The sequence below is a fragment of the Etheostoma cragini genome, chromosome 22 (assembly GCF_013103735.1).
Source record: "Etheostoma cragini isolate CJK2018 chromosome 22, CSU_Ecrag_1.0, whole genome shotgun sequence".
Taxonomy (NCBI): Eukaryota; Metazoa; Chordata; class Actinopteri; order Perciformes; family Percidae; genus Etheostoma; species Etheostoma cragini.
The window spans coordinates 10354595-10371141 of NC_048428.1; the positions used below are offsets into that span (position 1 = coordinate 10354595).

General features: G+C 40.2%; 1 protein-coding gene across 10 annotated transcripts in view; it reads left to right on the forward strand.

Moving 5' to 3' along the window:
• relch (RAB11 binding and LisH domain, coiled-coil and HEAT repeat containing) overlaps positions 1-16547 on the forward strand; it is a 34673-nt gene extending 18126 nt beyond the window's left edge. For 4 of the 10 annotated variants that reach the window (XM_034861757.1, XM_034861756.1, XM_034861750.1 and 1 more), the window contains 20 exons: positions 505-617; positions 930-1020; positions 1545-1592; positions 1731-1802; positions 1900-2040; positions 2239-2403; positions 2953-3100; positions 3223-3379; positions 3504-3627; positions 4173-4221; positions 5429-5508; positions 5984-6090; positions 6697-6796; positions 8316-8398; positions 11091-11154; positions 11278-11416; positions 11527-11643; positions 13157-13245; positions 13859-13929; positions 15255-16547. In XM_034861757.1, coding sequence (XP_034717648.1) covers positions 505-617; positions 930-1020; positions 1545-1592; positions 1731-1802; positions 1900-2040; positions 2239-2403; positions 2953-3100; positions 3223-3379; positions 3504-3627; positions 4173-4221; positions 5429-5508; positions 5984-6090; positions 6697-6796; positions 8316-8398; positions 11091-11154; positions 11278-11416; positions 11527-11643; positions 13157-13245; positions 13859-13929; positions 15255-15375 — 2079 coding nt within the window. In that variant the 3' untranslated portion in view covers positions 15376-16547. Of the gene's footprint in view, positions 1-504; positions 618-929; positions 1021-1544; positions 1593-1730; positions 1803-1899; positions 2041-2238; positions 2404-2952; positions 3101-3222; positions 3380-3503; positions 3628-4172; positions 4222-5428; positions 5509-5983; positions 6091-6696; positions 6797-8315; positions 8399-9106; positions 9190-11090; positions 11155-11277; positions 11417-11526; positions 11644-13156; positions 13246-13858; positions 13930-15254 lie in introns of those variants that run through there. The other 6 variants (XM_034861754.1, XM_034861759.1, XM_034861753.1 and 3 more) reach the window with 4 other exon arrangements.

Genomic DNA, 16547 nt, shown 5'->3' on the forward strand with positions numbered 1-16547 from the left:
TCCGTAAACTCTATCTGAACTCTGGGATAGAGCTGTGTTGTAGTAGGGGAACTAGTGCAGTAGGTATAGATGTGTCTGTCTGAATGCAGCTGTGTGTGCATGCATTATTTGTTTCTACAGTATGTGGCTCTAATTGTATGTGCGTGACTCTAAATACAGTCCAAAGACCTAAAGACTCCAAATGAGTCAAGGTATAACACCAACAGGGTATTGAAGGTAAGCATGTTTTCACTGGTGTTGACGGACTCCTTTAGGTTTCAAAGGTGACCCCCCCCGCCCCCCCCCCCGTGGTTTTTTTTTTTCCTTTGACTTTTCCAATTTTCTCTCCTCTTTTTAATGAACACCTCCCTGTTTCCTACTCCCCGTCCTCAATAGCCTTCCGGCCCTGCTTGACTGCAACCGACAATCCTTTGTCTGTGTGTTTCAACCTCCCTTTCCTTTTGCAAAGTAATCTAAACTGATGGCACATCTCTCTCTGTTTCTCTCCCCTTGTTTCTCCTTCAGGAGTTGATCCCACTCATCTTATGTACCGCCTGCCTTCACCCAGAGCCTAAAGAGAGAGACCAGCTCCTCCACATCCTCTTCAACCTAATCAAGAGACCAGATGACGAGCAGAGGTGTGTGTGTTTCAGTGTATGTACAGACAGAACAGTATGCAATATTTATTATGCTGGCTGATTCACTTCATACTGAGGATTTTTTAGCCCCAAGAAAGACAACTATGACTTTATTCACCAATGTCTCTCAAATATTTCTCTTAAATGTCTTTTTCTCTCTCTCTGTGTGTGTGTGTGTGTGTGTGTGTGTGTGTGTGTGTGTGTGTGTGTGTGTGTGTGTGTGTGTGTGTGTGTGTGTGTGTGTGTGTGTGTGTGTGTGTGTGTGTGTGTGTGTGTGTGTGTGTGTGTGTGTGTGTGTGTGTGTGTCCAAAGACAAATGATCTTGACAGGGTGTGTTGCGTTTGCAAGGCACGTGGGTCCCACACGTGTCGAGGCTGAACTACTTCCTCAGTGCTGGGAACAGGTACAGTGCATACACTGCAGGTGATTTTCTGTAGTGGTAATACAACGAGGGCTTCACCCACACAAAAGCAGTACTTGCCCAAGTTGACTTTTTGTTATTGTTTTTTTTATTTTTTTTAGAGGTTATTTTTTTTCCTTCTGTGACACTTAATTTCCACTTTTACGGGGGATGTTTCTCTGTTCTATTTCAGTACAGAGACTAGAGTAATAATATTAACCATGGCTATTTTTGTTGTTTTTTCCCCTTTGTCTCTTACATATGTAGGTTTGACAAAAAGGAAATTAGTACAAACGAAAGAAAAGACTAAGAAATTTTCAAAGTTCTAATGTAAAACATATTTCATTGTGCAATATATTAGAAACAAATCAGAGTTGTGTCTTGTGTCAGCATGCCATTCAGTGTTGTTGTAATTGCATGTTCTGCCCAAAAATCACTATCATTACCTCCATGGTGTCCCTGACTTATATGTGATAGCGGTCTTGTTTTCCTTGTCACCTCATGCAACACATTTATGGGAACAACAGCTGCCAGAAGTTTGGAGGCTGAGAAAGACCAATAGCGGTTTCCACAGGGTCAGCATGTTGATGATATTCAAGTTGTTTCCATTCCATGGTGGCTGCCCTCCAGTCTACTTTTCACCTCCTTTCAACTTTTGTTCCTGTATTTCTTTTGACACTTTTTTCTTTAAATCTTGCTCTCTTCTTCTGCAGATTAACCACAAATATCCAGAGAGGAGATTGTTGGTGGCAGAATCCTGTGGAGCCTTAGCACCATACCTGCCTGTAAGAGCAAATGTGCATGCCCAATTAAAAAGAGATTTTACATGAAATATAGATTCATCAAAATATAATATCGGTCTTGCTTTCTGTCGCACTGCAGAAGGAGATCCGTAGCTCCTTGGTGTTGTCCATGTTGCAGCAGATGCTCACTGAGGATAAGGCTGACATGGTCAGAGAGGCTGTGGTCAAGAGTCTAGGTATCATCATGGGTTACATAGATGACCCTGACAAGTACTCCCAGGTATGTGTCTTATAAGAGAAAAGTGTGTTTGAACGCACAGGTGAAGTGTTCCAACTTTCTGTTTCTCTTACAACAGTGTTACAACAGCAATGTTAAAAAAAAAAAAAACACAGTCAAATAACCTCAGGTCAACTTTGTTGTTCCTGTAAAATCTAATGTTAATCTTCATGCTCCTGCACATAAATATGTGTCTTCCAGGGTTTTGAGCTGATGCTGCTGTCACTTGGAGACCCGTCAGAGCGGGTGGTCAGTGCAGTCCACCAGGTCTTCATTCCTGCCTTTGCTGCCTGGACCACAGAGCTGGGCACCCTGCAAACGGCACTCATCCCTTCTCTGTTGGCACGTATAGAGAAACTACTTATGGTAAGAGCCTGTGTGCATGTACTGGAACTTCATGGCTGGACCTAAAACCTTTCTGGAGCCCCCAACCCCCCCCCCCCCCGGTAGTAAAACATTGAGTTTGTTGATCCAAAGACATCCAAAAGAGTCCAACACTGTATGTTCAAGACATATGCTGTGCAGTAAATGAGAGGAAAAGAATATTCAAAGAAAATGAGTGAAATTCTATCAAAATGCTTTAAATATCTTCTAGAAAATCATTGTTAACGTAGGTAAACGTTGTAAGGAAACTATCCAATACTACAGGCAATGAGTATTTTGAATACAATATTCTAGCCTATAACCCCTAACACACCATATGAATAGTCCTCCTGAACTTGTCCTCCTTGATCCCTCTCCTTATTACTGTACATACTAGTGCAATCCACAAAAGCATTAATGTTGTGTTGATGGTACATATAACACTTTATTTCCAAGCTACAGATTTTGGCACCACACAAACAAGTAGTCGCACTTCCTCAATTTTGCTTTCTTTAATTCTCTTTTGCCTTCTATACCTCCCTCTTTCTGTAGCAAGGAGAGCATGGTCTGGATGAACACAAGCTACATGTGTTCCTGTCAGCCCTGCAGTCCCTCACCCCTCCTCTGTTTGCTGTAGTGCTGCAGAGCGCACCATTCACCAGCCGAGCCAAACTCACCGGAGACGTACCTGCAATAGAGGGTAGAGACACACACACACACACACACACACACACACATACAGAAAAAACAAGATGAAGTAGTAACTGTTAAGCGGTACTTTTCCTGAGTTTCTGTTCTGTCCCTGTGTCTTTGGTCCTGCAGTGACCCGGTTCCCCAGGCCAGCTTCTCCCCTCCAGGATGTGGCAACCATCATCGGCAGCAGGGAGTTGCTGAGTGCCTTGCTGCTACTCTACGACTACCAGCTAGAACATGAAGGAACCACCGGCTGGGACAGCCTGCTATGGGTGGTCAACCAACTGTGAGAAATGCACACATCCACCCACACACCCAAACCATATATACAGTAAACAAAGACAACTTTGTACATGGTATCACAAAACCATACACAAACAATCACGCACCCTGCTCTGCTCTGCCTCCAGCCTCCCGCAGCTCATAGAGATCGTAGGCCGTATCAATGTGACATCATCGACTTGCGTTCATGAGTTCTCTCGCTTCTTCTGGAGGCTCTGTCGCACCTTTGGCAAGATTTTTACCAACACTAAGGTAGAACCAAATGTCTCAAACTGAAGCATTATACTGTGCTGCTCTTCCTTAATTTTCAGCCATTTCAAGTGTCTAAATGTTTGAAATTTATGCACTATTTTTGTTATATGTCCTAGCATTCACACATATATCTAAAATTCTCACAAAGCAATAATTCACCTTTCACTTATGCAACACTTGATATGTCAGCAATATTTATATGTGTCGTAAATATTTGCTTAGTACTAACTACAGAGTAACTTTTTTTAAATGTTAAATCATCTAGGGAATAATGAAAGATCAAAGGAGCATCTGATTTAAAACACAGCTGTAGTGACTTTATTCTGAACAATAGTATTACAGAGTGGACAATGGACTGTGTATTTGTGAGTCTGAGTCCAGTGGTTGTTACCACTGTGCCTCTCTCCGACCTTGCAAAAATACTCATCAAAAATCCATGTGAGGTATTGAGAACTGTACAACTGTAAGACAGTACTTTGCAGTAAATGTCAATGATATTTATAAATGTAGTGATGACATTTTGTCTATCTTCATGACCCTTATAGGTTAAACCACAGTTTCAAGAGATCCTCCGACTATCTGAAGAAAATGTTGGTGAGTGCAGATTAAACCTACACATACACACGCAGATGTGCATTTGTTGTAAGATGTTCTCAGCTCTCTCAAGAGAATGTTGGTAGGTGGAGTTCAGGCCCAGACAGTGTTGATGTAAACAAGCTATTTGGAGTCAGTTATGGGTGTTCCCCTCTTTTTTTTTTTTTTTTTCTTTTTTTTTTACGTATTCCGGACATGTTTCTGTAGTTATAAGAGGTGCTTGGTCTAAACTGGCTGCCAAGTGATTTAGCTTTGGTATTGTGGCCATTTATGAAATGTGTTTTGTACTGGGCCCTAGTCGGTGTTTATGTCATTGTGACCTTTCAGGGCAGTCATCCTTTTCAGTAGATTTTTGTAAAACCACAAGGATGTAATTCATGCTAGGCACATTGTTACAGACACAGTCATGCTACCAAATGCCTAGCACAATATACTAGACTCTACCTTACCTAATCATGTCCTGTCATGTTTAAATGTAAAGTATGTTGGTGTATTTGCAATTTCCCTGATTAATTAGGCAAAGCAGATAATGGTAATTCACATGATATAGAGTTAGGGTTAGTTAAAGTTAATGATCAACCCTTTAACTGTTAACCAACAGTAAGAATTTTGACCAATTATTCACATTTACAGTTAAAAAACTATCAGTAAATCACAAATAAAGAAGTCATTAAAATAGTTTTTTTGCACGATACATAATAAATAAGCGATGCAATCAGCTTTTTAACTGCTAGTCCCCTGACTAACTTTGCACTAGCAAGAGAGCTACAGTACGTGACACATGCCGTCCTACACACAGAGTATGGCTGACAGACACACAGCTGACATCCACGCAGGTGGATACGGACTCAGACACACAAACTATTGACTTGTGTTGGCCGCTGTAGCAGCTTAAGGAAAGTGGCTGTACGTCTTCACGCCAATGCACGGACCGCGGAAAGTGTGTTTAATCCTCTTGGATGGATGAACTGGGACGCTGCTTGTTGGTTAACCATGAATCATAGGTTAACGAGCATTGGCTATCGGTCAGAAAACAAATCTCTAAATTAGTGTCCCTAACAGCACAGCTGTAATAAACTGTTTAACTGTGTGTGTGTGTGTGTGTGTGTGTGTGTTTGTGTTTGTGTTTGTGTGTGTGTGTGTGGCCCAAAATTGTGCATACAGGGAAATGTTTACCTATATTCTTCTGGTTTTATTCCTCTGTCAGATGTTTCAGCAGGGAACGATATTCTCACTAAAGCTACAGTCCCCATCTATGCCACTGGAGTGCTTACTTGTTATAACCAGGTAAGTTAACAGCAGAATTCAGCCAAATAGTAGAGTGAGTGACTTGAAGTCGATCCATGGTAAGAATCATACTATGTGTTGCTTTTGGTGTCTTGCAAAATAAATCAGTCAGTGATTTCCTCTAAAAATGATTAGTATTTTTGGCCCCTATTCTTTTGTTTATGTCCTGGTATGTAGAGTGTGAACATTACATATTGGGTAATTGGGTAAACGAAATATCCACTTAAAAGAAACTAAAAACACGTCAAGCACCACATGTGTTTGTTTTGATGTTCTGGCAACACTTCCAACAAAACATTGTTCAGCGACACCCATTCCAACTCATGTTGACAAAAAATTGTATGCTGTCACCAAATACTCTAACTGATCTGTAGAAAGGTGCACACATACAGTACGTACGTATTATAATGCAGATGTCAATGTGTTTGTTGCCTACATGTTGTAACTGATAAACATTCCTATGATTTCTGTTCAGGATGAAGATCGCAAGTTGTTGGTGGGTTTCCTAGAGGATGTTATGACAACCCTATCTCTGTCCCATGCACCTCTTGACAGCCTGAAGGCCTCCTTTGTAGAACTGGGGTGAGACACACACACACACACACCTACCATCATTCTAAACTACTAATGTTTGGACAACTGCTTCTGGTCGTTTTGAAAAGAAAAAAAATTAAATGAAACATTTTTGTTTTGTAAGTCTTTTTTTAAAATAATAAAAATGTACTGTTGTTCACCCACACACTTATCAGCAAAGCAAGTTTCAAAAAAGAAAACAAGTTAAAGGAAAACTATTGCAGATGGTTTCAAACTAACTGTAACATGCTTGAGTAGTAAAGCTGCTCTGAAAATCTTAATTTATGTAATATGATAGTGAAGTAAACACTATAGCAGTTAAGAGCATTGCTAGATTCAAGCTTCACACATTCACAATGTTAGCAATGGTCTAGGTAATGAGTATTACAACAGCAGATTGAACAGGTTACATTTGTATTTACTTTGCTTGTTTTTTTGTGATACAAAATAGCTCTTCTTTAAAAAAAAGATGACTTGCTTAGACACACACTTTCTTCTGTATACACTAATTGTAATCTTGAAATCCAGAAAAAACGTTCTCTCACAGTTTGGAAAGTCAGTTGTTTGACAGCTGCCACAATATTACCCAATATTTATGTTATGCTTTCTTTTCAGTGCCAACCCAGTGTACCATGAACTGCTGCTCACTGTTCTGTGGTATGGGGTAGTTCATACCTCTGCACTGGTACGGTGTACTGCAGCAAGGATGTTTGAGGTAGAAAGCACACGCACACACTCTCACACACACACACACACACACACACACACACACACACACACACACACACACAGATGTTTGGATTTTTTTATCAGCTATTGTTCACAACAATTCTACCTTAAATGATACATTTGTTATTTTTTAACTTTGTTATCAAGACATGTTAATGATTACGCTATCTATAGAAGTAAAATACAACACAGCTGCACAATTATGGATACAATGGTCATTTCGATTAATTTTTTGTTTTGTGACTATCTGTATTTATTTAAGTATCTTATTAAAGCATCTAAATTTCACAATAAACAATGTATTCTAAATATAATTATACGTAGTGTATTATTTAGACAGAATTGCAGTCATACACAATTGTGCAATCCTACATAATAGATCATAATTTATGTTTACCTTTTTGCTGTACATGTGCTATCTCTGCTTGCTATTGCTGCTGTTTAACATGCAAGTCTTGAGTAAAGTCTACTGTAGCTTATAAGTGGCCTGGCTCAAACTATATGACTTGACCCTCCTAAGGGACATCAGACATTTCACTGTGCACTGGTTTCAGTGTGGACCAAATAAATATCTGCTGCATGTCAGAGAAAGACTAAAGTCAGCAACATGCAAGTATAGTCAAAAAGAGTTCAAGGCCTGTTCCTTTTCAGTGTTGTTGGAAAGTATAATTCAATCAGAAATGTTTTCTCATGAATATTGTTTTTTTGTTGAAATACAATACTACTACAATTTTTCAAGGGCAAAAACAGTTTCCTTGTTTTTGTTCTTGCCAGATTGTCAAGGCAAAAGTCCTTGCCTGAACCAACATAACAAATCACATCTCCCTGTCCTTTTGAGATCTGTGCTCACTTTAGGTCAAATAATGGAGTGAGGATCTAGGTATAGCAGTAGAATTCAGCCTATGCTGTGCTAAATTTGGGGGAGGAGGAGTGGTAGGCTGTATTCATGTCCCCCCTCTGTTTTGTGAAGTACTTGCCCTTTCCCAACACACCCAACTGTCACCATTCCATAGTGACTAGCTGTCCACCATTGCTGAAACTGTGGGTTGAATTGTGGTTCTCTACCACAGATCCCAGATCAGATTTCTTTCACTCAACTATTTTGTCAATTTAAAGTGAATAAAATATTAATCTGACCTGGAGTCTGGGGAAAGAGATGTAAAATGATTTGTGCAGTTTAGCTATGTTGGCTTTGCCATTCCTTCTGCATGCATGTGTGAGTGAGTGCGTGCGTGCGTGTATGTGTGCGTGCGTTTGTGTACACACTTGCCCCGATACATGCAGTGCCGTTCCGTGCCTTGCAGCTATGGTTTTTGGCATTGTATATCACTTTCTTCCTATCTTTTTGTGTTTGTTTTTTTTTTCTTCTTTTTCCCCTCCCCTTTTTTGTTTTGCTTCTTTTTTTTCTCCCTTTTCTCTCTATCTATTGGCGGTGTTGCTCGCTCTTGTCCCAATGCCCCGCCCACTTCTGTGACATCACGCCTGGCTCTGTCCAATCCGAACAGCTGCTCGTGAAGGGGGTGAATGAGACGCTGGTAGCTCAGAGAGTGGTGCCGGCTCTCATCACACTGTCTTCCGACCCTGAAATGTAAGTGGAACAACAACAACAATAAACCGCGCCGCGTCTTTCTCCCCCCTTCTCTTTGCCGCCTGTGAACTACCACACTGAAACAAGTCTGAGCCTGCCAGGTGCAAATCCAGCACAAAACAATTTCTCCAGACACTAACTTCATTGATAGATAAATTCTTCCATTTGATTTCAACTTTTTACAATTTCAGATTCTTCATGTTCTCCATTTAATTCTCCTTTCAAATGGCACAGTTGTCAGTGGTGGTGTGGAGTTGCTCCTGTGTAGGTTTAGGCCAGGCCATCGGGTGGTTTATCAGTGCAACCCCTGTTAAACACTTTGCATGTTTGCATCATTAACCCCAATCAGCTCTCATCAGTCTGCAACACTAACCAGTTCAGATTTGTGCGTGCACATTGCTTGCATTCGTCAATTGCACAGTCCAAGCATGCTCATCTGTAACCCGCACCCTCTTCCTCCCCACCCAACTCCGTTTAAGCAGGGCCCCTCCTCCTGACCGATCTGTCAGATAGTGATTGGTTATTTTCACCCCGTCTTTCTCAGTTTTATCCTGTCACTCTATTTTCCCCCTCTTTCTCCCCCTCTATCTTCCATATCATCTTTACCTCTTCCCTTCCCCCCTCTATCTTTCACTTCCACCTCATGTCTCTGTCTCCTCCCACCCTGCCTCTCCCTCTCTCTCATCCTGCTCTGTGGTGGGTTTGCAGTTGGTTCTCCGAGGCATGAGTGAAGCATTAGTAGATCGCCGTGCGGCTCCGGCCCTTATAACTCTGTGCAGTGGGCCTGAATTGTGAGTCAATTGACACAAGAAAACCTCTCTTTAAACATTGTCATTTTGTGGGCTGCATCCTTACAGTGTAAAGCAATGTCCTCCTAGAAATGTGGGAGGACAACTGCCTCCTAGACATGTGTCTCGTTGAATTAACACTAAAAAAGGTTAAAAAAAAAAGAGGCAGCTTCGGAGGTTAGAGCCTGACGTAATTTGCCTCTCTTCCTGTATCCTGTATCGTCCTTTAATGGTCCTCTGATCTGGAGCCCCAGTGATTGCCTACAACATTGGATTAAATTGGATGAAAATTTAAATCTCCCCTAGTTTGATTTTATGGCACACATTTATCCTTTTAATTGCAGTATAAACATGCTATGCTTTGACAGTTGTTGAAAGATCAGCTCTCCTACAAACAAAAAGAAAACCCTTTGGGCTGCCAGTGTACATCCAGCTTTCATGATTGTGGTTAGACAAGATGATGAAATTACTGGAGACACTGTTGGAATGCAGCCCTTCTCATCTCATCTCTGTATTGAAATTCACATGCTAATGGGTACACACTTGACCCGACTTGTAGATTCAACATGTATTTATTTTTAAAATGTTTCCATTTTTGGCATGATCTCTTTCCCGTATATTTCTGTGTCCATGATCAGTGGACTACAGAGTTCAAGATGGCTCAAGTGTATCTCTTGGTCTTTCCTGCTCCTCCTGACAGTGGAATGATTATCTAACATCACCCTACCAGCACCCATTAATCTTGCTTATCACAGTTCATCCTAATCATTGAGTGATGTCAGATATTTATTTATTATGCATTATTAGGTTTTTTTGTATTTTTAATTTAAAAAAAAAGATTTTTAGCTTTTAGAGTATAAGGGTCAAATTATTATTAAAATGTAGCTAGTTTTATGTTACAAAGAATTCCGATACTAGGAAGGTTTAGATAGGTCATTTTGTTTACTAAGGATCAACTGATGCTATTTTTTTAAGGCTGATACCAGTTATTGAGTAAATTAACCTGATAAGCAATATTTGGAACCGACATGCATTTATATGCATATTCAATTTAAAATGAATAAGTCAAAATTTCAACACTAACTTTTATTCAGTCATTCATTTAATAAATTAGTAACTTTCAACACAATAACCAGTAAAAGATGGTCCGATAGTTTTGTGGGGGGGGCATTAAGTCAGACTCATTTGGGATTGAAACCAGAGCAGAGTGACAGACACAGAGCTGTAGCCAAAGTTATCGGTTATCAGGCAAATAAAACGCTGATACAGATAATCTGCAAATTGCCAAAAAGGGTCCCGATAGTCGGCCAGGGTCAATAATCGGTCTATCCCTATTGTGTACCTTTTTATATCTTTGATTCTTTTATATCTTTGATCAGTCTATTGGACAGATATTAGAAAATAACAATAATAATAATTAATAGATCAATGGAAATCAGATGATTATCTTTACAACTGCCCAGTCAAATATAAACTAATTAGATCAACAAAGCTGTTTTCTGTTTCTGTATGGCTCTCCACTGCGTGAGCAACCAACTCAGTCATCACCGTGGTGACTAGCATATCATCACTATGTAATCACTATAGTTGGTTATAGTTTTTTTTTTTTAAACATAATTCCTGTCAATTTGACTCAATTAGTAACATTATTGAAAAATCTGAAACCCAGGAAACCTGATTGGGCCTCCCCTGCTATTGACGTAACCTGAGGCCATTTAAGTTGTGGTTGATGTAGTTAAACAATCCCATGAACAAATGAGTCTGACAATTATGTGCATATAATATTTAACTAATTCTGATTCCCGCTTAAAGACACTCTTATGGAGAAATTGGAGAATGCCTAAAATAGTGATACAGTGACTTTGAATGGTCAACCCATTGTCTTGCTCTCCTGCTGCTTTTAGCTCAGTGAGGATATCTACTATCCCTGCCTTTGGTACCATCATGGAGACAGTCACACAAAAAGAGGTAGGAAACTGACTGCACACATGGTTAATACGCTGAAGATGAATTTATTTAAATAAATAATGTCACAAATTACTATAAAACGTGTGTGCGTGTGTGTGTGTGTGTGTGTGTGTGTGTGTGTAGCTGCTAGAGCGTGTAAAAATGCAGCTGGCATCATTCCTGGAAGACCCTCAGTATCAAGATCAGCACTCTTTGCATATGGAGATCATCAGGACGTTTGGAAGGGTGGGACCTAATGCAGAGCCACGCTTTAGAGATGAGTGTAAGCACAAAAAAAAAAAAAAAAGATTCCAATAGTGAACTTAGTCTAATCTATTTCTTTTTCTCGGAATCTTCCTCTCATGGGCACTAAATTTTTTTTTTTTCCTCCAGTCGTGTTACCGCATCTTCACAAGCTTGCGCTGGCTAACAACAGCCAGACGGTGGAGAGCAAGAGGATTGACATCGCCACCCAGCTGTTTGAGGCCTACAGTGCCCTCTCCTGCTGCTGTATCCTTCTATAGGTCAAACCTAATGGTCTTTGTAAGCGGAGCCATATACTCGGCAGCTTGGGTTTACCTCCTCCACTACTTTTATTTAAAGTCCTGATTCTAGCTACATTCTTATAAGTTAACAGCCAGATAACCTTGTGAAACTTAAGGGGGAAGTGATGTGCAGTTTTCTTGTCAGCTTACACATAAATGTTTGCGTATTTCCAAAGGACTTACTAGAAGTCTGTGTCATGGTTGGCTTGGGTTCAGGGTTAGCTGTCGTAACTGGGAGTCAGTGGGAAGGCCTGTTAGAATAACCGGCTGTATGCTAGCTGCACTGGTTAGATGTGCTCCTGAAGGGGCCTGTATAACTGGGGGGTATGTAGCAGCGTGGCCCCGCTGCCTGAGTTTGTGGTTCACTGTGTGTGTTGGCAGAGTTTGCCTGTCATTTGGCAGTAGGAGAAAGGGAAAATGAGCCGCCTCCATTTTTGGGGCTAGAGGTAATTACAGGGCTGTTTGAGCAAAGGAAAGGGAGAGAGAGAGAGAGAGAGAGAAGGACTGAACATCAACTTCAGTTGTTTGTAATAGTTCCCAGGATAGGACTCACGTTTACACTACCTCTGCTCTGTCTCTTTCATCCTTCTCTTTTTGTTTGATTGTTTCTCCTCTTACTATTTCCCTTTTCTCACACTCTTATTCCTCTCTCTACTCTACTTTTCTCAGTCAACCCCACCCAACATACACACACACACAGACATGCACACACGCATACACATGTAGAGGACAGCTGGTCTGAGGTTCATTCCTGTGGATCTTTGTCAGGCTGTGATTTTACAGTGCAGTGGTGTCCAGGAGGTATAGCCCTAACCTCAGAGGCTTTACCTCCCACTGCACTTCTTTCTCGTGTAATCAGTGTGACAAGCTCTGAAATTGTGCATTCCTATTTCTCTCTATATATAGATGTGTTCACTCTGTGTTGCGTTTAACTCTACTGGCTATGACAGGTGGCAGAATACATACAATCCTAGACAAAGTGCCATTGTGCTAAAAATTTGAGTTTCTGTCAACCTACTTTGGTGCCGTATAGCAATACATATATGTTAAGATTTGTGTAATCAAATGAATATATTTTCACTTCATTCACATTCACTGACAGATTTTCTTTTTATATTTTAAATTATCTTAGGTAAAAACTACTCCTAAGGCTATCGGTCCCCTCTGAGATTTATAAATAAGAGAGTTATTAAAATGTATACATTTTTTAAATACATTTTTTCTTTTCTTACACTCACCATGAGCAGTTTAGCTCTGTAAAGCTATATATACAGCTATTTTCAGTTAAAAATGTGTGGGTTTTGCTGTCCTTTCTCAATAATTAAGTTCCCAGATCATTTAACCCACCCAGTTGAAAGATAGCATTTTGATTGCTACTCTAGGAATAGTAATGCATTTATGGGGCTGCAAGGTGAATGGATCAACTGGCATTTTAAACTTTACTAGTGTTTCATTCCAGCCCTTAACTTCCTGTGCAGTCATTTCTGAGGAGGTGATGGTCAACCACTTCCTGCCTGGCCTCAGGTGTCTCCGCGCCGACATGGAGCAACTCTCTCCTGAGCACGAGGTCAGGAAATAATCGGGGGGGGGGGATTCCATACACATACTCAGACACCGACTCTAAAGCTCACAACGCACGCAGGAATTTAGTCTCTCGTCCGCTTCCTCACGTGCTGCTGGGCCGGACTGTCTCCCTCTTTCTGTCTGTTTTTCTCAGGGGATCCCACATAATATTGGTAAAGACAGACAGCCTGACTCTTCACCTCTTTCTCAGACACACTCATACACACACCTCTACCATTTTTATTTGTGTCTCAGAATCTCATGCGATCCATTTCATGTGAGCATTTTCCTGAGGCTGACTAATGATCAGCTGATTCTTTTCCTCTGTACACATCCGCTCTTTCACTAAAGTCTGCGTACCAGATTCTGAGACAGGAATTATTTTCCAAACTGGAACTTTTAAAGCATTAAGAAACATACAAATGCATAAAAGTCCTGTTGGGACAGAATTAGACCACACACCATCTGTCTACCACTCCAGTAGTTAAAAATGCTTTTAGTAACTCATGAGATTCAGGTGGTGTTTTTCTTCTTCATTTATTAGTTTTTTTACCGACAAAGAACTTTTTGTGACGTTAACCATTCAGTTTGATCTGTCTCTGTCATATCCTCCACAGGTTATTCTAAGTTCTATGATCAAGGAGTGTGAAATCAAGGTGGAAAACCGAGGAATGGCAGACGCACAAGGGTGAGACCATCTCATTCACACTGCCACTTTGTCTAAACTTAAACTTGAAAAATATGGTTATTAATGTATGAGAGGCAGTGACCGCAACAAGTGATGGCCTTAAAGCAGTAGTTAAGAAGAACTTCTTAAGAAGAAAGGGGAAGAAGTAGTCCTACTGTGAGGAGAGGGGGCATGTGACGGTGTTGGAACTGGGCCCGTACTGTGTGTTTATTCCCAGAGAAGAGGAGAACATGTAAGAGTGTTGGAACCACACTCATTATGAATGGGAGGGGGGGAGCTAAGAGGCCTGGACACGGGCCATACTGTGGGTGTCTTTTAAAAGATGTTTCTCCCATCTTGTAAGCATGTGTTTTGAGCTCATTAAAAAGACAAGTTTGCATATACAGTATGGATTTAAGAAGTGTGTATATGTCTGCTTCTCCCTGCGCACATATTCTAGATTTTGGGTGTGTTCCACCTCAAAAACCCTCAGTTAAACTCTGAGGTTCAAAACTCTGTGCCGAGAGATGTTTGTTCCTCTTTGATTTTGGTCTGTCAAGTCTTTCTTTGACTTCTCACACTATAATTGATCATTTCGTTATTTTCACAGCATGTACATAATGCTTTTAAGGAGTTTTGACCCTGTACAATGTATTTTTATTCATAGTATGAAATATTTTGGAAACCCAGATATGTTGTGGCTATCACAGCTTAGTGAAAAATGCAGTCAGAAAGACTTTGATGTGGCACCACATACCATTGGTGTGATTCTTTGTAGCCAGTTTCCATTCTCCGGTGTATTACATTTAACATGCTTATGCACATTTCTTCAGAAAGGTGTATGTAATAGTCAAACTGGTACACAGTACAAAGGAAAAGTTGAGACCATTTATGCCACAAGCAGTTTTGATAACAAATGAAGTTGTTCTTCTATAGAAGCCATGTGATGGTGTTCACCAGTCTATGCAGTCAGAACCTTCTAGATTCACTGGCTTTAATTTGGTGTTAAGATATGATGTTTGTTCTTCTGTTGGGCAATGCATCAGCTTGGCAGAAGTTGTAACCTCCCACTGTTTTAGTCCGAATAAGAAACTCAAAAGAGGAACTTATGGAGCCGTTAGACTGTAAAAATAGGTGGGGCTGTATTGGCAAACAGTATTTTCTTTCTAAAGAAGTAGAGTAAAGGCTGACATACTATAAGCTTGTCAACAGATTGAGGCGGAAACATTGTTTCTCTACTGTCTTGCTTATATTCCTGTGTGTGTCTGTCTTTCATTCCATATATGGTAATAAGGCAGGATTAGCCTTGTTCACCAAATTCAACCTTTACACCCTTTTTCCCATAGCTCCATGTCCATCGCCTCCAGTTTGGTTGGTGAGGATGCCAAGACCAAGTTCCTGAGCAAGATGGGTCAGCTAACCACCTCTGGTGCAATGCTGGCCAACGTCTTCCAGAGAAAGAAGTGATCACTATACAGACCGATCGACCACTGCAATTAACTGACGATTCCCCGCTGTCTTCGGAAGCATTTCATTCTACTGAGGGGGGAAAAAGCATTGGTTCAGCTTTCAACTTATCAGAAAACCACTTGTATTGCTTATTCAATTTCAAGAAATCAAGGTTTGCTGAAAGTTGTGTTGAATTAAAATCTCCAGTACAGCAGGACTCCATAATCTTTAAAGATAAAAAGCAATGTTTGTTTTTTTTTGCAGTGAAAGCAGAGGTTTTCCCCTCTGCTCATTTTCCTCTCCTTAATCGAGGCGAAAGCCTTGTTCAGGACTAGGGATTTGCTTTTTTGAATATTTGTTGTCAACATTGTCATTTGAGAAAGATGGGAGAGAGAGGAAGAGACTGATTTAGTATTGAGATGCACCCAAACTGACAACAAGGGACTTGTGTCCTGGACATTTCAGGACTTGAAAGTATCACAATCTTTAAATTTGATTTCAGCGCAGTACTTCTCGTGTCAGAAGAGCTTCACTCGTCCCTAGGAAACACAACTTTGCTGGATGCTGGATTTCATTTAGAATTTTAAACCACATTTTGGAGAGAAGAGTTGTGCAATAGATGCAGATACTTGCATTTGTTATGGCAAAATGGCTCTGTTTAGAATGCCTTGTACAGTGTTATCTGTACGGGTCAGAAGTATCACATACTTGAAGCTACAAGGAAAATTGTCTTGCCTTTGTTTCTTTAAAGTCTGTCACTGGTTTGTTTTGACGGCTTTGATTTTTTTTAACTTATTTATGTCTTAATGGGGGGAAAAAATGTATTCCAACTTCCAAAGAAATTTGCACTTCGCTTTACTATTTTTTTCTTTATTATATATATTTGTTTTGATTTAGAGTCTTTTACATAATGAACATTATCACTACTGTTATTGTTTATCCGTTTTGGCAATGAAGTTAAAGAGAACACTGATCATAACTATTCCCTCTCTGTCCAATGCATCTTGTCTCGGTGTTGTCTTTTTTTTCTAAAGTGGGTATTTGTTTTTTTTGTTCTCTTTCGATATGCTCTACGAGAAACAGTAAATAACTGTATCATACACTGAACGGAAGAGGATGGTACTCATTATGTATATTTGAAATCAGTGTCATGGTGTAATAAAAGATGGAGATCAGTTGTGTACTTAAAT